Raw genomic sequence first — 21,718 nt, forward strand, 5'->3', positions numbered from 1 at the left:
CCCCCTTTCAGCCCGTCTAGCGCGTCATGTGCGGCACCCCCATTGCTCGATGCAGCGCTCCGCCGCACCCTCCTGCCCGCTTTGGGACCACCTCAGCTCCCCTCAACGGCCGCCACGCTGGCGCGCCTTAGTCATGCCCCGCCGGCGAAACCTGCTCCGCGCGCGCCTCCTGACATGGTTTCACCCGCCCATCGACAAACCTAAAATATTGATTTGGCATTCCTTTTCTGGAGCCAGCCGGCAAAGGCCCGCCTCCCATCCTCGCGCCGCAGGGGTGCAACGGGGGATGGTGAGACCGGGGCGCCGAGGATGCAGGGTGGCCCGAAGCTTATATGGATATCCCGTTCACAGCAATCTACGTGCCGCCAGAGTCGGCCCTTATCCCTTTGCGCCTGACCGCCTGGTCGACTGCTGCAAGCCGGGGACCGGCCCACCGACCGGGACCCAGGACGGTCAACAGGCCGGGGCAGACGTGTGTAACAGCTCCAATTTCCGGCCCTGCAAACAATCATGTACGCCCACTGCTCGTTTGTTTGTTTTTTCCTGGAGCGCGGCGCGCAGGCGAAGGCACCGCAGGCACCGCAGGCCCGTATGTACCACGCGAGCTGCAAGAAATGGGCCAGCAGGCTGCGCCATCCGGTTGGACGCGCGGGGCGGCACCTGAGACAATGAGAGGGCCACAAGGTGCTGAGCTGCAGCTTTCCTGTGCCTTGGAACAACGGTCGTCCCGACAATCGCTGGATGGCGTCAACAACCGCAACCGCGCGAGTGCTACGCCAGAGCGACGTCACGGTCGCGATGCCGCCAGCCCGGATGCGAGCGGGTGACGGCGCACGCACACGCACACGCACACGCACACGCACAGGCTGTCCGCTCGTCGTCGCAACCGCCGTGCTACTCATCTCCTTTGTCATCGTCATCGTCACGGCGCAGCGACAATAGACGACTTCCCCATCGGGCCCAACGACTCAGCTGGCGGTTTCGGTCCGCAAGCAGCATGGCAGACGTAGGTAGAGTCGTCGCTAGCCGCCACAGCATTTGAAATACCTCTGGGACACTGACACCTCTGCGTCCCGGCGCCAGGGCGCTGCGGTAAAGGCCCGTAAGCTTGTCGAAGGATCGGGCGGAAGCCCTTGCTGGCGTTGCGGCGCGTGGGGCTCGCCATCTAAGTGAGCAGCGAGCGACGCAAGGGCGCACCTTGCACATTCCCCTGGGGCGGCACTAGGTAGGCGGCATGAGGAGGCGTCACGGGCGCGCGACACGCACACGCTCACCGTTCCCCCCAAATCCCGGGCGGGAGGAACGGAGAACGGTGAAGCGTCAATCCGATCGCGGCAGGCGTGCGCGTAACCAGGCTTTTGGGCGCGGTGATTGCTTTTCCGGCTGGGCGAACGGCCCAGGATCTATGTCATGGGCGACCTGGGGCGGCTGCTGGGCTGCTGCTTCGAGCAATATTCCGCGAGCCAGCAGCACGACCGCCCCGCGCTCAGTGTGCGGCGGGATGCGATGGGATGGCCCGCACTGTGCCAAAGTATTGGGTTCGCCTCGAGCGCCGGAGCCCTCTGCTGCGGACGGACGTCTGCGCCCGCTCGCGAATGCCCGGCAAAGTCTGGAAGCCAGGCTGCCTGCCGACGGCAAACGGCGGCGCTCCAGCTGGCTGACAGCCTGCCAACCGGGACCGACCGTTGGGTGCGCGGGACTGGGTGGCCGGCGTGCGTGTGGCAGGCTGTCGCGGGCTGTCGCGCAGCCCAGGGGTCCACAGGTCCAACGCGCTGGCAGATCGCCGGCGGATTGTCGATGCCACTAGCCGCCATTGGCACCCACGCCCGGCGCGCTCCTCCCAAACCGGCCAAAGGGCCGACGTCCCAAGGTGCGATCAACCACTGCGCGCGGAGCGCTTGTTTAGGCTTCGCGGTCGTCGCTTCCGCACAGCGCGAGCAGACGGTGAGCCGAGCTGTCGGGGGCCCCTTTCGTCGCGCAGCGCAGCCTATTCTCCGTCAGCGCGAGAAGGCGCCCGCAAACCCCACGCGACAGCGCTGGAACGAGCTTCCAACGCCTCGATAACGTGCTCCTGCATGGACCCATGCTTCGCCATCGCGGCCACTGACTTGCGTACGAGGACGCGAATTTCAGCGGCGAGTCAAGCAGAACCCGTCGACAAGAGCTTCAATTTCACCAGCCGTGTGATAGAACCAGGCAAATCGCCATCGCGCGCGGCAATAATAATGCAGCCCACACGCATCTCACCAGGGCGGACGCCACGGCCAATCACGACCCCAGCGCAATAAACGATCCCAGCATACAGGCTCGGGCTGCGGGGATCGTCCGTGATCTCAATTTTCGGCCGCTCGGGAATCTAGTGCGACCGTCAGATCTGCTGGGATCTGGATCTGGATCTGGATCTGGATCTCAGTTCCCAGATCTCTCTCATCATCATCACATTTGCGCTTCGTACCTGTCATTTTGCGCTTAAAGGAACTGCTGGAGCACATGCCAACCCTCGGGGCACTGCCCCGGGTGGCCTTGGAACAATTCGTCCTGCCACAGGAGCATCTCTGCACGGACGCTTCAGCTTGCCATCGAAACGAGTCACTTGCCGTTGCAGTACAGAGGTACGCCCGGAAGGCGCCGCAGGTTAGCAAGACTTGGACGCCAGGGGCTCGTTGAAGCGACGGCGCCGTTTGTTTCTGCTGTCGCAGCATCGCCCCTCGAATCGGGTGCGCGGCACCCTCTCCATCTCAGCACGCCGCCAATGCAGGTGCTCCTGCAAGCTCAACGCTGCAGGGCACGCATCTCCCGCATCTCCCGCTGCTGTCTTTCCCGCCGGCCCTCGCCTGGCGGTGTGTGATGATGCTGCATGCGAACGCTAGCATCGATCGCTGCAGCTTATGTGCAGCGCGCACGTATCGAAGCGGCGCAGAAAAGAGATCTCGACCGCCGACCCAACGTCACTCAACAAGCCGGAAACGTCTCCTGCAGCGTTCCGTCGACAAACGTTGCCGCTTGCTGCCGGGCTTGCACTGGCTGCTGTACGACAAGTTTGTTTGAGAGCAGCGGCCACTCACGGCTGTCCACGGCTCTCGCCCTCGTCTCTTCCTTACACCAGCGTGGGATGTGCACACATGCAGACACCACCGTTGGCCCTTGCGCCTGCTACTACGAGATATGTCTTGTTGATCGGCGGGACAACCGCGTGCCGGCCGCCAGCCCAGGACGCAAGCGAGCGCTGCCGTGCCAGGGGCAAGTCGGAGAAGTGAAGCATCTGTCGGGTGTCCTGCAATGCATCTCTCCGGCCGGTTGGATGCCTCGACTGGGAGATGTCGCGACGCAACATGCGCCAACCAGATGATGGCGGCGTCACGAGAATAGCAGCACTGGCCTTGGACGAGGCCATGTACCAGCCGCGGTGCTGTGTGGCGCCCCGAACAACCATTTGTACAGGGGATCATTGTAGATCTTGATCGGCCGCTACCGGAAGATGCCCGGGCGCAAGCCCCCAGGCGTTTGGCAGACTCCTCGCTCTGCCAGTCTATCGGGTCACACAGGTACGCCAACAGCCACTAGCCAGGTAGCTCGACGCCGCTTTTCCTTTCACCGGTGCGTCCCCGGACGGGCGCGGACGGGCGTGGACGGCCGCCCAAACGGACTTGTATCATGGTGATTAGGGGCAGCCGAAGCCCTGGACGTAGCGACTTGGGCGAGTGTCGATCCTCGATGACTGTCCATTGGCGGCTGCCGGCCCTGTGCGCGCTGAGCAGGCGAAAGAGCTCCCCCTCATCAGCTACCGCATCGTTCGTGCCCGGCGAGTTTCCAACTGACAGGCGCCTTGTACCGCGGGACTGATCCACCAGGCCCCGCAGCGGTCGAGACCCCAGTGACAGGCAGGGAGGGCATGTGAAGATGAGCCTTGGGCGGGGACTTCTGTCATCATCCATCATCGTCCATCGTGGTGGCCATGGCGCGGAGTGGGGTTGACGTTGCAGATCGCTCGCCCTTCTTTTCTCGCAGCGCAGGCGAGCAGGCGAGCGGACTTGGCACTCGCAGAGCTGGCTCTGAAATCAACAAAGCTCCTGCAGATCGCGGCGGGGGCGCGAGTCAGGCCGGGTCGCAAATCCAAATGGCCATTTGCCATATGGGAAAAAAGAAAGTGCCCTCGCGCTCGGTCGGTGGGCTTCACACCCCCCGTCCCCGCGGAGGAGCATGTGCGTGGCCAGGAGCCAGCGGCGGGTCAGCACGCCCTGGCCCGCTGATGTTGTGCGTTACGCGCCGCCGCCGCCAGAGCCGCTGCGCCCACCCAGGAGAGTGGCTGCCGCTCCAGCTCCACCCGCTTCCGACCGTCGGGCTCTCGATGACGCTCTGCCTCGTCTCGCCCGCTGCTCGTATCGCGGCGCACGTGCGGCGTGCTGCTGACAGCGTCGCTCGCTTCACCATGACGCGCCTGGCTCCAATGGCAGCCCTCACGGCCGTCTGCCTGCGCGCCCCCAGACGCCCTCGCCAAGGCACGCGACAGCTTCTGGAAGACGCGTACACCTCATCAACAGCCCCACCGCCGCCAGAAGCTTCCCTGTCGTGGGCTCGCTTGCTCGCTTGCACCCTCAGGCATCGCCGGCCCTCGTCGCGGGCGTGGGCAAGCCGTTGCCAGAGCGTTCGTCGGCACCGCCCACTACAGCTCCTGGTCGCAGGCTAACCTGCATGCAGCACGACGCACCGCCGGCCCTGTGCCATGGATTTATTGCGGAATTTCCACCACTAGGGCACCGCAGCCTATAGTCCTGAGCCTCCCGCCCCCTCGGTGGGGCCAATCCGCCATGGCGATAGTCGCCCACGAGAGAGATTTGGAGTAGCAAACGGCCGGACCCCACAGTTTTCGATGCCCGCTGGCCCACGCTGGCCCACGCTGGCCCACGCTGGCCCACGACTCGCCGCTGCGCTCGCGTTCGCTTTAGCACGAGTCACGTCGTGCACTAGCTGCATCCTCCTGCTGCCCTCCTGCTGCCCGCCCGTCGCCCGTCGCCCGCCTGCTACCTGCCTATTGCCCGCCCGGAGTTCGGCCTTATGCTCGCTCGCTTGCCCGTCTTTCGTGTAGCCCCCAAACGCTCGACCGTCCAAGCTTTTTTTTTTCTCTCATTCACAGTAAGCGACCAGGTCAATCCTCGCGTGCGCGCCTGCGCGGTCATGGCCGTGCCGGAGCCAGTTCCGTCCGTTCAGCCTCTCCCGAGCAGACGCACTCTTGCTTCGCCCTCTGCCACGGGACACCCTAGGCCGCATTCATACCCCATTTGCGCTTCAGGGCTGTCCCGTCGCGCACGCCGATTCCTCGACGACTTCCAGAACAGACTTTGACTCGTGCAACTGTTGCGTGCTCAAGCGCGTCTCATCAGGGCTTACGACCCAATTGTCCTTGCCTCGGTGCTCGTAATGGTGGCGACTCAGCTCCCCCACACACACACGCCTCCCGAGCAAAAATTCTGCATATGTGCCAAAGCATCAGCAAAAGTCTGCATTATTGGGTTGCAGCGTGGGCAGCAGCGGTGGGCGGTACGTGCTGCAGCATCAACGCCCTTTTCCGCGTCCGCTGCATTGCGTCGTCAGGCTACCTACCCCGAGCAGTCGGTCACTACTCACGCTGTAAACCTGAAGCAACCCAACCGCACCTGGCCCGAGGCTGTTCTTTGTTCCTGCTCCTCGGGAAACGCCATGGACGACGAGGCCGGAGAATGCGCACGACGGGGCACCGAAGATTAGGTCTGCGATGCAGGTTCGCTGCAGAAAGGCTTGTCCCTGCGCTGGTCGAAAGAATCCTCCCTTGTTTCTAACTACCCGCCTTGCCGCCATTGTTTTGGACTCTCCAGCTGCCGGAAGCCGGCACACTGCCGTCAACACGCCGTGAACCCTGTTGTTTTGCTTTTCTGCGGACCTATTCTTCGTCCTGTCATCGCCTCCGTCTCATCATACCCGGCGCCTGCGGCGCGACGACGCCTGATATTTCCCGCCGGCAAAGCGGCTCTCCTGCATCCATCCACGCTCTCCGTTTTGTCCAGCTCAGCCGTCGCAGTCGTTGCTTTCCGCCAATCTTCGACAGGGTCCGGGTCTCCTGGGAAATCTATCGTGCCGCAATCTATCCCAAACGGCTAGATCTTGCCCCACACGTTTTCTCGTCACTCTTTTCTATTTCGGATGTGCAGGCACACCCCGGGAACCCACAGTGTTTGACCACGGCGGGGAAGTTTAGCGGTCAGCTGCTGGCGACGCTCACGGTGCACCCTGTCATCAGTTTGAGGATCACGGCGGGACGGACGCGCCGCCAGTACGGACCCACTCCGGCAGCGGTGAGAACGTTGTAGTCGGCACCCGGTGGCGACCAGGTTCGAGCTCAGAACCGACTGCATCACGTTGGCTGACTGTAGCCTCTCACCTCTCCTCTGTACGCCCATGTCCATGGTCGTGATCGTCAGCGGCACGACAGCGCAGGTGAAAAATTGCAAGGCGAAGGTCGGAGCCTGCTCCGCCGATCGCTTCGTATATCCTGCAGCTGTACGGATTACAGGTGGAGCTACCTTCGCCACCCGCCTCACCCCTCTCCAAGCTGTCGGTTGCCAGTCAGACTGCTGCTATCTCAGATACGGCTGGTGTGGATTCTGAGGACACCGTTTTGGGTGCTTCATGATGTACGCCATGTCGCTTTGACTGCGAAACATGACTAAGGGCCAGCCGTATCACTGCAGTCATGGGCAGGCACTTGGCTCAGGCTAGCAACGTCCTTTTCGTGTTTCTATCAACATCCCTCGTTCTCATCACCCACAAAGTCTCCGGTGCGCGGGCGTTCGTCTGGATCAAGCTTAGGAGCCACCGAGCTCCGACGACAGCCCACCTTCCAGCGTCAGGTCCGTCGCCCATAGCTTCGCGACAGTGCGCAAGCGACAGCCAGACGGCAACACAGGTATGTACAATCACCATGGCAGCCATGGTAATGCCCGGAGATGCCAGTGACAACGGTTGAACCTGAAACCAAAAGCCGGATACACGGTTCTATAATACCCCAAACACTAGACCTACGGATCCTTCCGGCGCGCATGTCTTCCGAAGAGATATCACAATGACCAGTCACGGGTCGCCACGCTATCGTCCAACAAGGGCGGAAGCGAGAACAGCACAGCACTACTGCACATAAGTCGTGCCAGGCGGAAGTACGGATAACCGTTGGGGCATAAAAGTAGGATGAGTATGTTGTCATTCACGACCGGACGACTGATTATTAATCTTGTACCCGATGTTCCTCATATTGCTCTCACAGTGTGGTAGCCAATCACAAGACAGGTCGCTGCCCGGGACCCTGTATAGACAATGGGACCCCTCCCTATTCTGACGCAACTAGAGACTAAGGTTTTTAGGCAATCCGCACTAGCACCGGTGCACGTCGTCTTACTCTTTGGCCGCTCGTTGGCCAGGGACCATCCCGCCGTTATCCGCCCGTCGTCAAAGAAGGCGGTGCGGCTGGACCAATCTGACGGGGCAGCGGAGCAGACCGTGGGTCTATATCTCCGGAGACAATAATTCTCTTTACCTATGGTGCCTGCGTTTTCCAGCACATTCCTGATTGGGTTCTTTTTTATTAACTGACGCATTCTCTGGGACATGGAAGCTATGACCAAATCATTATTTCAGCCCAACAAGCAATTCCCCACATTTGTTCCCTTCGTCTCCTCAAACATTTCATTTGCCTGCACACATTTCCCAGCTTCAGCCGGGGGTTTTTCATTATTCCTGCTCGTCATGGTCGCCTCGTTCTCTTTCCTTGTTGAGTGACGTGCAGGAACGGTAAGAAAGCATGTTTGAGGTCGAAAGCACAGGGTAAATAGACGAACGCGAAATATGTCCCCATTGGGTTTAGCTTGTATGAGTGGTGCCACGTGTATAGCTCTCCCTCTTTCAGTAGTAACCCTTCGAGAGGCAATCCATCAAGTTCATGGGTTGAAACAAGGCAGCAGAGCCTCAACGAACTTGATGAGGTTAGAGCCCAGTGCCAAGGAAGTTGAACCAAAGTTCGACATGTTCGGGCCATACTCTTATCTCGACCCATGGCGACGAGCGCGCCTCCAGGTTGTTCGGACGAAGAAGAGGTGACCTGCAGCCACCGTGTCACGCCATGTCCGCTTTGACAAAGAGAACGGGAGTACGTCCGTAGGTGTACACAATGTGCTTGCGGGAGAAAGGGACATGGAGCACGCTATGACTCCCATCGTCCGGACCAGTGAGCTGCTGCAGCCACGTATCGCCTCACCCTTTCGCCCTTTTCGTCAAACGCGTCGGAAGCGCCTGGCTATCTTCTCGTTCTCTCTCCTGGCATCTGCGGCACCGCATGCAAGTGCGTGGGGTTCTCATCTGGAGCCAATACCCAGAGGCGAGAAGACACGACGTGGTATACTCTCGTCGGCCTGCATCCTTGGCGATTGCAGATTTCCTCGCATTCTTGCAACCTCTTACCTGGTGTCTCTACTTTCTGTTGGGAAACTTTTACTTCGCGCCCATCTTAGCCAATCTATCCCGCATATTTTGTTTTTTTCTCTTCATCATCGTCAAGGGCTGTTCAGTGAATATCCATGGTTCGTAGGGTCTGCTGACAAAAGCGCGTGTTTGCTATAGAACATTGAATGAGCATGCTTGGGGCATGTTTATAGACAAATAATGATGAGGTCCGATATTGATTTAGTTATAAAGACCTTTGCCTATTTACTTGGCGTATATCCGGGCTACTATCGTGAGGTTTTTCTTGGTGTTTTGCCCCAATTCGGTATAGATGACCCCCCTCCCTTTAAGAAAGAAAGGAAGAAGGATGGATAGATTAAGAAAAGAATAAGTAAAAGGAAAAAATAGAAGATAGGAGAGAGGGAGGGTAGAAGAAGGAGGGGGAGAGGTCATCTATACCGAATCGGGGAAAAACACTAAGAAAAATCTCACGATAGTGGCCCGGATATACGCCAAGTAAATAGGCAAAGGTCTTTATAAGTATAGCAGGCCTTCGTGCTTGCTTAATTGTTTTACAGAACCCTCGGTCTTTGCTTGATTGTTGGGTTCAAACAAGCAAAGATAAACAGTTTAGTTGTTGGCCACCTTGATCGGCTTCGAGACCAATTCCCATGACCGGCACCAATAACCTCTCGAGCTGAGCTTGGGCTATCACCCGTTTGTATTACAGACTCGAATAGCGACGAGTGTCTAAAGTGTGTTGAATGATGCGGCAGTGTTGAGCAATATGCAGCGAAGTGACGGCGTTGATCACCGGACCTAAGGTCCCGCGCGTTCTCACAAGCAGACCCCGTTCAAACCACGATGGCGATATCGGCGCATAGAATCATCGGCACGCCCAGCGGTCGGCATCACGATGGCGGCTCGCAACAGGAAGGTGAGACGAGTGGCGCACAAAGCACTGCACCGGCAACGTCAATGCAGCGACAGCACCCAGCAATCCACCAGATGCCCATAGTCACGAATGGCATCTGATCGGAGAGGGGACAGATGAATAGTGTAGTCAGCCCGAGAGCACACGGCAGCGGATAGCTGCAGCATCGCGCTCCCTGTCCGCAGCAAGATGCACCGTCTTGTGCCGCTCCAAGCTCGATTGAGAGGATGCAGCTCCAATAACCAACCGCCCTCTCCACCGTCCCGCACACCCTTTGGCCCATCAGCCGGGCCGAACGGCGTGCATGCATGCATGCGTGTTGCATGCATGGCGATGCATGATCACCACCATCCTCACCCTTCATCTCCGGTCGGCTTTGACCCCATGACAGCCAGTCCCAGGTTTTGGGGGAGCGGAAGGATCGAAAAGCAGCGGCACGATGCGTGGAAGCGCCTTTTCCCGCCCGTCGGCCTTCAGCCCTGTCAGCCGGCGGTCAGAAAAGCAGCATGGCAAACGACGAAAAGACGAGAGACATGCTGCACGCGGGTAGGACAATGCGGCTCACAGTTTCCAACGTAGCGAGCTTCTCCACTGACCACGGAACCAGCAGCTCCATAGTGTATGTGCAACACCAGCAGCTGCACAAACATGTACCGTGCGCTGGCTGTCCCCCTCTTTCTCTCCCGCTGCCCAGTGGGACGGCCTCGGTGGGTGAGATGCTGCAGCTACGTGGAATACATGACTCCATCCAAGAAGGCAAAATAGATGGAATACGAGAAGGCAAAAAGCGAGCCAAGGCGCGGCGGCATGATCTGGCTACCCGGCGCCCCGCCTCCGCCCACCTCCTCGCTCCCACGCAGCCGCATCGTCAACTGATGTGGCGATCGCAGCGGTGCTCGCGTAGCAAGACGGCGCGGCGCGGCTGCAGAAAAAGCAAAGGCTGCAGGATCGAGATTGGACTCCCCGGCAGAGGGACCGTTGCGCGTCCTGGCTTGGCCCTTGGCCCCCAGCCCTCTACCGGGGCGAGGAAAAGCAAACGCTCCCAGTCAGGACGGGAAGAGGGCTCGCACACGAGACCTTGTTTGAGCCTCATGGCCCCACGGCGGCTGCTCATTGGCGGGCCGCCCAGGGTTGGAGCGGCGCAGCAGGCGAATGGCAGGCGCCAGGAGGCACAAGAGACTGATCGATGACGATTCGATGGCGGCGCTATCACCAATGGGGACTGAGATCTGCCCGTTGCTGTCGAACAAGGCGCCGTTGTGTGCGAGTGTGACGGTGGTGATAGCCGTTGGCGGGTCAATCAATCTGCTTCTCGCCCGTCCGAACGGCTGCTCGTTGCAATTTGCTTTTTCCTGTACCCGGACGGCCTCCCGCCTCGCGCGCTCTCTGCTGCCCCCATGAGGTTTGCGGGCTTGCCGCTCCCTACAGTCACAAACACTTGGGCCTGGCGATGGCAGTGGGCGGCCGTGAACCGCGGGAGCAAGGTCCGACATGGCGATAATGCAGAAGGGTGGCGACATGGTAGGGGGTAGGGGGAAGAGAGGAACCCGGACGATTGGTTCAACCGTCGTCTGTCTCACATCAATCTATTCGGCTGCGGGTGGCACAACGTCCATCCTTCCCATACGGCCCCCCTTTGCCCCGCCGCTGGCCGTAGGCACGAGCTCGAGCTTGAGCTTGAGCTTGAGCTTGACCTTCTCTGGACCTACATAGACCCTGCATGTCTGGTATGCTTGGAGTCCATGCTTGGAGTCGGACAGCGGGTGCGTGCATGCATTCCATATCGACTCTACAACGTCGTCTTCGATCATCGGATCGGAACCGCGGCAGCCGTTCCCGCTAATTCCTGCGGTCCGCGAATGTCCTTTGCATACTTCGACACGGCAGCACCTAGCTGGTAGCGCCGAACCAGTTCGAGAATGCGGGACATGTGCAAACAGAATGTCAATGTGACTGGGAGACATGGGCTACACAGGCCCGTGCGGGGCAGGCATGGCTTGCGGACTTTCCATCTGGTCTAGTCGCGGGTACTTGCACGGCGTGCACTACCCAGTCTCCCTCCCCCTTCTCGCAACCCTGCCGGCTTTGCCCGGCCCTGCAATCTTCTCACGAGGCATGGCTCTCTTTGAAAAGTTGCCACTCGTACGCAATTTACCGCGCTGTCCGCTCTTCATCCCACGCTCGACGGCTCCACTACCGCCTCGTCCGGACTCCAGCTTCAACCCGAGACACTTCGAAAAACAAAACAGAAAAAACCAGGGACATGTCTGGCCGAGGAGAAGAACGCCCCATCTGGTCCCTTGCTTAACATCCACATGACTTGGCGACACCACTACCGTCTACCCGCATCCGCAATCCCGGTCAGGCGCACCTCAAGGTACTGAACTCGACGACTCACTCTGACCTCCACCACGCCCACGTCCCGCTTGCCGCCACATAGCTCTAGACCAACGCCTGTAAGCCCGCAAGGCACGCATGAGAGCTGGAACCTGGGTTGGCGGATGCAGCCGCACCTAGACTCGCACACATATCACCAACACCCCGCTCCACATACCAACCAGACGTTACACGGCAGAGGGCCGCCCATCGGAGGCATGTTTTCCGGCCGGCCTACCACCCATTACTGCCCAACCAGCCCTTCAGTGACGGTACGTACGCAAGAGAGCATGATGCAGCATGCACATCGTCTTCCGGCACCAACCCACCCATCCACCACATCCCTTTTCCTCCACTCAGCTTCCCTCAGCCATCTTATCGCTAGCTTGCAACCACCCATGGTGTTGACGCATGCACCCAGTGGCGGGCACTAACGGGACCAACCGTAGCGACTACTGCTCAATTCCGTGTCCAGAGCAGAGAAAGTCATGCATCTGCGGGGGGCCCGCAAACCAAGGCACCGCAGCTGACATGCATCTTCCCTATTCCGTTCCGCCCCACCATTAGGCTCCGCCGCATCCCACGACACTACCCACCACACCGCTGGTAGACCTTCAGCATTATGCTGCCATGCAACTGCCGACAGCCACCACCTCCCACACCCATGACTCTTCTACCTGCCGCGACTTCATCACTTGCCCCTCGAATCTTATGCCGAGCCTTATTGCCTTCCACCCTTTTATGCACTCCGCTCTTGGACTTCACTGCCCTGCCCCTTCCGCCATGCACACCCACACCAGACCTGCAAGGTGGCTAGTAAACAAAGACAAGCAAAGATGAGGTCCGATCTTTGCTTGCTTGGTACGCAGAGGACTAAAATCTTTGTTTGTTTGCAAAGATCTTTGACTGTTTGGTTGGCGTATACACGGACCACTATCATGAGAATTTTCTTGGTGTTTTGTCCCGATTCGGCATAGGACACCCCCTCCCTCCCGGGGCCTCCACCCTCCTCCTTCCCTTTCTTCTATCCTCCCTCTTCCTACCTACCCTTCTTCCTTTCTTTCTTCAAGGGGGGTCTATGCCGAACCGGGGCAAAACACCAAGAAAATTCTCATAACAGTGGTCTGTGTATACGCCAACTAAACAGTCAAAGATCTTTGCAAAGATGGCAGCCCTCCATCTTTGCTTGTTTGTTTCACAGAATCCTCGATCTTTGCTTGATTGTTGGGTTGAAACAAGCAAAGACAAACAAACATGTTTGGTTGTTGGCCGCCTTGCAGACCTGACATACCAACCCTCCCCCATTGGCGCACCGCCACCACCCACCATGATCCGTCAAACGCTCCCCGCATCACTTCCGTCTCTGCCGAGGCTCATGTCCAGCGGACAACGAAGCATATGCCAGGTAAACTTTCCACAGCCCGCCCAACACCGCCCCCCCAACCAGGCGGGCCGAGCCTCCACTCCGCCCCAAGACTTCCTCCCAACACCACAATGCCAACCCACCTGCCTCACCCACTTCCCCTTCTTATATATCTAGATGGTGAGTCTAGCAAGGGAGGACGTAAGGGACGATGTCGCAGACAAAGGGGGCGTCGACGTGTCGTAGCGTGGATCAAAAGTAGGCGACGTGCGCGGCGCGCCAGGGGTATGTATGGACGTTTCACTAACGGTGGCCCCATGGACGTTTCACTAACGGTGGCCCCATTATAAGGACAACGGCAGATATCGGTTGCCGTCTCCGGGCTCGTTGATTGTACATACGGACATATATCGATGGCGTTATCATGTCTTTAGCCGGCCATCCATGAGCGAACCCAGACTTCGACATCTATCTAGCCGTGGGTTTTCTCCTCCTCCACGTGAATCGTGGTGCGTTTGTAGTAATGACACTGTACTTTGCCTTGGTGCCGATTTGCTCGCCTTGTTGTTGTTGTTGTTGTCGTATAATCGCAGTGATCAAAACCAAAACTGACTACCTACTACTACTTCTTCCCCACCGTGCCGTCGCCTCCGCCGCTACTGCCGCCCACCGGTCAAGAAAAAAAACTGATAACATGAAACCGAAACGTGCGGATGCGTGCGTGCGTACCCGAAGTGTCGGTGTCCTTACCTGACGCCCCCGTGCTGTAAGGGGGATATATGGATGGTCGTTTCATTGTCAGCTTTAAATTGTCATTTTCTTTTCGTAGAAATGTCTGGTGGTCCGGTGGTTTCTGATATATAAGTGAACAATCTACTTGTACATATATACGTTGACATTGAGTAGTGTGTGTAGGTCTTGGTGTACGAGTTATGGTCGGGTCTAGTAATGAGCCATTCGTTTCCTTTTGAAGGAGCGGGTATGGGTGTCTTGTTTGAGTGAGTAGTGGGCAGGTCTGGCACCTTAATACCTTTCTTCCTCCGCGTGTTGTCTATACGTTGAGCGTTGTATGTTGAGGTTGAGTCCCATCAATCGCAAATGTGGTCGATTGATATAAACATGATGTTTGCCCCTAAATCTCTTAAGCGAGGGGTTTACACTTTTCGCAATTAGCCAGTAGTGTGGAAGACCGAATTTTCTTTTTTTTTAACCTAACCGCGGTAGGTGCCATAAAACCGTTGGCGCCAACCTATTGACGGGCGTCGGAAGGATCTGAAACAAATGAGTGAAAATCACATGCTCCAACAATGACCTCAGGATGGGAAGCTAGATGTTTAAAGCACCTGTCTGGAGTCTGGATCTTGTTTGAATACAGCATTTCGCATAAGAGCAATTCCATGCAATGCTGTGTGCCGTTGAAACATTGACATTCAACGTTGCAACAGCTTACGGACAACTAGTAACATGAGCAGTTGATAGATTGGCGAAGGCAAAATCTATCAAAGGGTCCACCAGCGAGGCTGGGGCTTTGTCACTCATAATTATAGATCGTAATTACTACCGGTGGTATTCGCTCGCCGTTACCGCTGCTAGTGCTTGCCGCCGCCGTCGCTGTTATTGGTGGTGAAAGCTCGCCGCCGCCGTTGCTGGTGCTCGCCGCCGCCGCTGCTGGTGGTGAACGCTCGCCGCCGCCGCTATTGGTACTTACCGCCGCCGCTGCTAGGGGTATTCGCTCACCGTTGGTGGTGGTATTCGCTCGTCGCTGGTGGCGGTATTCGGTCGCTGGTAGTGGTATTCGGTTGCTGGTGGCGGTAGTTAATAGTGTACGCGACGCGTGGGACGGGATAATGGAGAAACACGAAATCATATGATTTGTTTTTTAAACTAACCAATGGGAAGGCTAGATTTTCTACGCTAGACCTGAAGTGGCCCTCGAAGATTCTCCGTTCCTTAATGTTTAACGTAACACCCTAGCTACGCCTCGGCAGGCACGCCACCACGTCGCTGCTGCCTCGGCTTCGCTGGTGGACAACTAGTATGTATACCATTCCATGTCTACACCTCGGCCGAATTTCTTTCTTGTGTACCGTACATCAGAATTCTCGCGGCATATATGAGTAATCGTTGAAACAGCCCAAGGAAAAAGAAGCCAACCGGGGATAACTCCAACCGTGCAGCATTGACTGACGGCTGAGGGAGTACATTAACCGCGCGCAGAAAGGGTGCCTTGTTCGCAAGAGAACTGACAACATCAAAGGGCAGAATCACGTCACAGCTCCCTTCCCACGGCGGAGTATTGAATCGAGGGTCCGCTACATGACGGACAGCAAAGCGAACAGCGAAAACTCTACATTTGAAGATTGTTGTTGTTGTTGTTGTCAAAGAAACCGTTTGGTCGCACTAGAAAACACTTCTGGGAGAGGAGCAAAAGTCGGGTATCTATTCGCAAAGCAGAGGGGCACATGTAGAATAGCGCTGCGCACATGCAGGTCGTGCGCGGAAAAGCAAAGCAGCCACAGCCCCAAGTGACGGGGGAAGAAGTGCTGGGGGGGTTAAAGAGCGTCCATTACTCAAACCGCGAGAAGTGAATGGATGAAGGATGGTCCCCAGTCATCTTCCCCCACGTCGATTGGGCGGGCACAATAATCCCAAGGTGTAATCTTCTCTTCAATGCCCAATGAAACACAAAGCCGCCTCCAAATGAACGCCGGAATGCAACAACGATGGTAATGGTATATGGAACGTCGACGGCAGCGCTGGGGGCGGTCATGGGCGCTAAGTGCCCAAGTCAAAACGGTCAACGGTAGATAAACAAAAAATGACGAAAGCCTTTGCTCCAACTACCCAGAAAAATGAAACTCTGCCAGCCAGGCCTAGTAACCCGGCGGATGTATCCAAGGTATGTAAACAAGCAACAGAAGGATATAGTGCGCCGTCCACCACCACTCCGATATTTAGTTTGAATGCTCGGCTCTTAAACACCGAAAAACTCCAACCACTAGGCGACGAGACTGTGGCCTAGGAAGAGCACCGTCCCACAAGAGCGGGCGTGACAGTAGCCTTCAACGATCGAGCATGACCACCCGGAACGATGAACTTCTGGAAGGCCTTGTAGAGCGGATGGCTGAAACCGTCAACCTCGTTGTGCATCGTCGGAACCCCGTCTTCCGACCAGTTTCAGCCACAAATCTGCAGAAAGCATCCGCGAGACATGTCTCCTGAATCGTCGCCAGTCGGGAATCCATTGTCTCAGTCACCCTCCTCCGACGCCTTGCTCCATCTCGTCGGTCGACTGTAGTTCCACCACGTCGGAACAGGCTGCAAGCCTTCTGGTCGACTCCCCTTGAGCCAAATGTCCCCGCCTTGACCATGTACCCAACGATCCCAGGCAGACTCGTACGCTTCCTCCAAGTCCATAACCCACCTCTTCGTGTCGAAAAGAGCAGAACTCAACCTGCTCTCGTACAACAACCTCCGCAAATCCGCAAGCCGACCGCTGATCCGATGGCCATGGTATCTTATGCTGCTTCCCAATGCTATGGCGAGACGCTCATAGTCGGCTTCATCTGTGGCAATGAGCTCCTTTGCCGCCTGGTGTCCGGCGTGATTGTCCGGGAGGGCGCCCTTGAGAATCGATGCTGCCATGCGAGAGCACATCTTATACGGATAGCGCGGTAGGGTGAGCAAGGGTGTGCCGCTCCAGAGCACATCTGCGGCCGTAGTATGCGCATTGCACTCGGGCGTGTCGAGGAAGAGATCGCACACACGAGCACGGGATATATGCTGGTGTTTGGGAGCGACATCAGTGAAGATGACGCGGGAAGCAACCTCCGGCCCTGCCCAGGCGAGAGCCGTCTGTTTGAGATGAGTCTCGCCAACGTCTGGGAAGCGAAGTAGCCAAAGGATGGCAGTAGGTAAGTTGGCCAGAATTCGAAGCCATGTACGGAACGTCGTGGGCTCGATCTAGAGAACAAGTTAGCCAATCTACTCCAAGACACCTGGCAGAGTAAATGAGGAAGATAGCTTACCTTGTATAACTGGTTGAAGTTTCCAAGGATGATGACGTCGTTGGGCAAATCTGGGAAGATCTCTTTGCGCATCTGCCATCTCCTGGCTTGTTCCTGTTCCCAATCGAGATGTTCTCCTTGCACATCCGGGGCGCTCTGGCGGTGATCGCAACAGAAGAACGTATTCTTGCAGTAGATGATGTTCTCACCGTAGACCCAATCGTCCTGGTCGCCTCCACTGTTCTCGTCCACCAGCTGATCCTCGAGATCCACATTTCTCCGCCATGGCCGCAGCGTGCTCGGAGGGACTGCAGTGTCATCTGCGAGGAGGTAATCGCACCATTCAGCCCCGAGAGTGCCCGCAAACCCCATGAATGACATCTGGACTGGTGCAGGCCGAGCAGCGAAGACCTCGTTGCGTGCACCACGCGTGTACCCGTTCAGGTTAATCAGGATGTGGATGCCGTCCTTGATGATCTGTTGGACGAGCCTTTCTGCTGACCATGAGTGAGCATCGTAGAAGACAGGGGCTTCTCTTTCGATCTGCTGCCGGTGCGGAGAATTGTCGCTCAGCGTCGTCGCATAACAATAGGCCTTGACTCGTGTACGGTCATGCATGCCAAATACCGACTGCATGAGATGGGCCAGCGGATGGTTGTTGAAGTCAGAGGACACATATCCGACCTTGAGATAAGGGTTTGGTGGGGCAGGCGGCTCAAAGACGGTCTGAGGCAGCCATGGAGCCTTGAGGGTTGAGACTGATATCCGAAGCCCGTTCCTTTGAGAAATCAATCGAATCTGTTTGGCGGACATGGGACAAGTGAAGGTATGGAAAGGCAACACCGTGGGGGCTGTCGGAACGGTGAGACCAGATGGCAGCAAGGGCCTGCGGTAGTGAGACCGCGAACGTTCCTTGCCTCTGATCCATCTGTCCTGATACCACTGCCAGCCAAGGCGACGAATGGCGCGTTCAGCCATGCGGACTAGGCGGTGTCCCTCCCATTTGTGGCCAAACCAACTCTTCAGCGTCCTCTTCATCTCGTCGACTCGCTCCTGCGTGTCCCGTTTGTTGTTGCTCGTGAAGGCAAGCACTTGGATCATGGCCTGCATGAAGTTGACATTGAGCGATCCACGTCCCCAATCCTCGCCTTCGCCCAACTGCTTTTCGACCAGATCCACAACACGCTTGAGCCACCCGGTGCTGACAGCGCCAGGCTTTGTAGCATCGAGCAGCATGCCGTGCTCATCCACATGCCAACGATCGCGTTTGCCGCCGTCGGCCGCAATGCCACCTCGGCCTGCCCATCCACAGACAGAATTCAAGGCGTTTGCCAAGCCACATACCGCTTCAGCAAAGTCCGGGTTGACTTTGACGGCGCGTTTGTAGTACACAATAGCGTCGGCTATCCTTCCGTCGTCTTTCACAGCATTGGCCAGATTCGCCAGCGCAATGTCGAAATTGCCGTCGCAATGGACCGCTTGCTCGTACATTGCAATGGCCATCTTCAGTTGGCCGAGGTCTTTCAGGAGACTGCCGAGGTTCGTGTACAAGTGAGCATGGCCAGCGTCGAGGTTGAGTCCATAATTGTAGTAGGCCAAAGCTAAAGCAATGCCACTCCCTGGAACAACTCCCGGTATTCTTGCCTGCTGGGGATCTTGGTATATCTTCTTCGGAGGAATTGTCTGTTGAACACTTGCAAGGAGGATTCCGACGTTGTTAGCAGTTGATGGGCTCGGTTGAAGCGAGAGAGAAAGATAGTAAAGGGCAAGGATTTCGCGAACGCCATATGCGGCTTGATAAGCCGCCTTCGGCAAGCCTGAAGCCATTCCGTCCTGGAAAATCTTGGCGAGCGACAGAAGAGAATTGCTGGTGGTTGAGATCGCAGCTCTCCTAGCCATCCCCTTGCCCGAGATGTAGCGGAGGCCTGGGAGATCGCCGTTGTTGGGGAAGGCAAGCTGTGCAGTCCGTAGGGCTGCCACGGGTGGAAGGAGGATGGGCTCGACGGAGCTCGACGCATGGGTGCCAGGGGTAGCGGTTCCAAACTCGTCCTCGTCAACAACCTTGAGAATATGCCTGATCAGAGTACTGATGCCACCCGCACGCTTGCCGGCGCTGATAAGCACAGCGTTCTCAAAAGCCCGGGCGGCTCCGGCGTTGTCACCCATGCTGTAAAGTAAGTTGCCTTTTGCGTGGATGAGCGAGAGCATACGACCATTTTCGGATCCTGATATGGCAAAACCACTCGTTCCAAATCCGGGCAAGTCGGAACCAGGCATGCTGTTGAGCTCCTTTGGCAGATTGTCTTGCTCTACATCGAAGTCAAAGGCGGGCTTGTCGGAAACTTCGGACTGGGGCGATCTCCCTCCACTTGAGACTTCGCTTCGTCGATCGGAGCAGGTGTTTGGCATCTTCAGAGAACGCTCGATATGGTTAATGATGTTGACAGCTTCCTTGCCACGGTGATCTGTGCAAAGTAGTTGGACCAGGTGTTCGACAGCTTCGAAATATGATGGCCGCAACTGAATGGCCTTCCACCAATGCTGCTCGGCTTCCTGCTTCCTGCCCAAAGAATGAAGTGTTGCGGCAACATTTGACAACGCCTCCACGTGGTCTGGGTCCATGTCCAGGATTTTTGAATACCAAACCAAGGCCTTTTGATAGTCACCCAGTGCATAAGCGAGGCAACCACCAACCAAAATTCCATCAATCCACTTCCACGAGCTTTCTTGACAAAACTGTGTTATTTGATCAATAGCAGCCAATGCGTTTCCAGGAAGATCGCGGGTGACGGATGGATACATAGGCGGGAATGTGGTACCCGACATTCTTCGCAGACTCCGATAGGTGTCAGCAGGTTGTACAGACTGCTGTATTGTCATGTTGTTGACCACTGGCTGATGCCACGATGAGCTTCGCTGGTGATCCTTCCAAAAGGAATTCGAACGAGCATGGGTGAGTGCGGAATTCGAGTCGACAATCCCTCCGTTGTGTGAACCATGTTGCTGACGGTAATCAGAGTACTTTGATGATGCCGAGAAGTCTGCACCAGGCTGCCGAGGAGGCTTTGGAAATATGCTTGGTTGTGGCTGTCCGTGGATGTTTCTCGCATGGTGACCGGATCGGCGGGAATGGTGTAGATAGCTCAGAAGCTCGATGTAGATTTGATGGGCCCAGTCAAGCGCCCGCTCTCGGTTCTGGGCACTGTTGGACGTGGGTCCCAATTCCGAATGGGATGTTGCCAGAGGGGTAAGATCTCGAGCCAGAACATCTCCTGGGTGAAATGAAGCTGATTGGTGTGATAGTGAAGGACGTTGGAAATTATTGTGATTGATGTTGTTGTTGTTGTTGTTGTGATAGCCAGTTTGAAGGGCACTTTGACTAGATCCAAGATACTGCTGTGGAGACTGCTGTTGCCCAGAAAGCCAGTTTTGATCATTAGGATTATTGAGGTTCTGTGCTAGCCCATGTGGAGTTCCACTTGCGTTGTATCCAACAGGGCCAGGCGTAATTGAGTGAGCAAGTTGAGAGGGTTGCTGGGGTTTCCAGTTGGACGAGTCTATGGGGGTGGTGCCAAGTGGAGGCCAGTTGCCGTGCATTCGGTTGCTGAAACTTGACTGTTGATGATTCCACGGGGACACGGAACCTGCATAAAACCGAGGATCTCTTACAGCCGCAGGACGATAGGGAACATACGTGCCGTCCGGCCAGTATGGTCCGTAAAGCCCCGTTTCATTTGACACGGTGGGGCCCAGGGGAGCTTGCAGAGGTGGCTGCAATGCGCCGCCAAAATGCTGACCCATCTGCAAATACTGGAGCTGCTGTTGAGGTGTCGGCACCTGGTTCAGCATTGAATCAATCTGAGAGAACTGTTGCTGGCCTCGCTTCCGACTCACGTTTGGAGGGTCAAAGTTGAATTGGCTGAAGTTCCAGCCCTCTACGGGCAGCATTCGCTGCTGAGGCTGGTTGTGCGACCCCTGCGGTATCATGCCAGGCGTGCGGAGAGGGAGCTCCTGGGTAGGGCCATACGGAATGGCGGGCTGTTGTACAGCGCCGTCGACCGTTGTGACCGGGAGCAATATGTGCTTCATGGCGTGTGGTTTTTCTGAAGCGCTACCGTCGTATGCTTCGGGCAAGATACCATTTGGCGTCTTCCGGCGTAGCATGTTCTCGGATCGTTCCGAACCGGTGTGTCCCGCCTTCGTCGAGCCACGCAGCGGGAAGGAATTGGTCCTTTGGAGCGGGTGGGCGTACTGTTGCGGCAGCTGGAGCTGGTGGTCACGGGAAACCTTGTCTGGGACGGGACCCATGCGAGGCGTGGTCGGAAGGGAGTTGTAATTTGCGTACGATGTATCGCGGCCGAACAGGTGGGCTGGGGCCTGGGGTTGCGGGGGGTATTGTCGTATCATCGTCATGTCTAAGGGCCTACTCGTACAAACGCTGAAAAAAATATCGATCGGCTCTGGAAGCGAGACGGTCGAGGGCTGGGTCCCAAGCGGAGAAGGGTCGAGACTGAAGGGTCCTCTATCATATAGGCAGTCTGAGTAGACCGGCTGTGCCTATGCCTTTGCGTA

General features: G+C 57.0%; 1 protein-coding gene across 1 annotated transcript; it reads right to left on the bottom strand.

Moving 5' to 3' along the window:
- Window positions 1-16,388: 16,388 nt before the first annotated feature.
- Window positions 16,389-21,559, bottom strand: BKCO1_4200017 (glycosyltransferase family 41 protein; the record flags this gene model as incomplete). Its single annotated transcript, XM_020275871.1, has 2 exons — window positions 16,389-17,102; window positions 17,168-21,559. 2 exons carry the CDS (start codon window positions 21,557-21,559, stop codon window positions 16,389-16,391), a joined length of 5,106 nt encoding a protein of 1,701 aa, XP_020128235.1.
- Between the last annotated feature and the right edge of the window lie 159 nt (window positions 21,560-21,718).

Source organism: Diplodia corticola (genome assembly GCF_001883845.1).
Source record: "Diplodia corticola strain CBS 112549 chromosome Unknown scaffold42, whole genome shotgun sequence".
Classification (NCBI taxonomy): Eukaryota; Fungi; Ascomycota; class Dothideomycetes; order Botryosphaeriales; family Botryosphaeriaceae; genus Diplodia; species Diplodia corticola.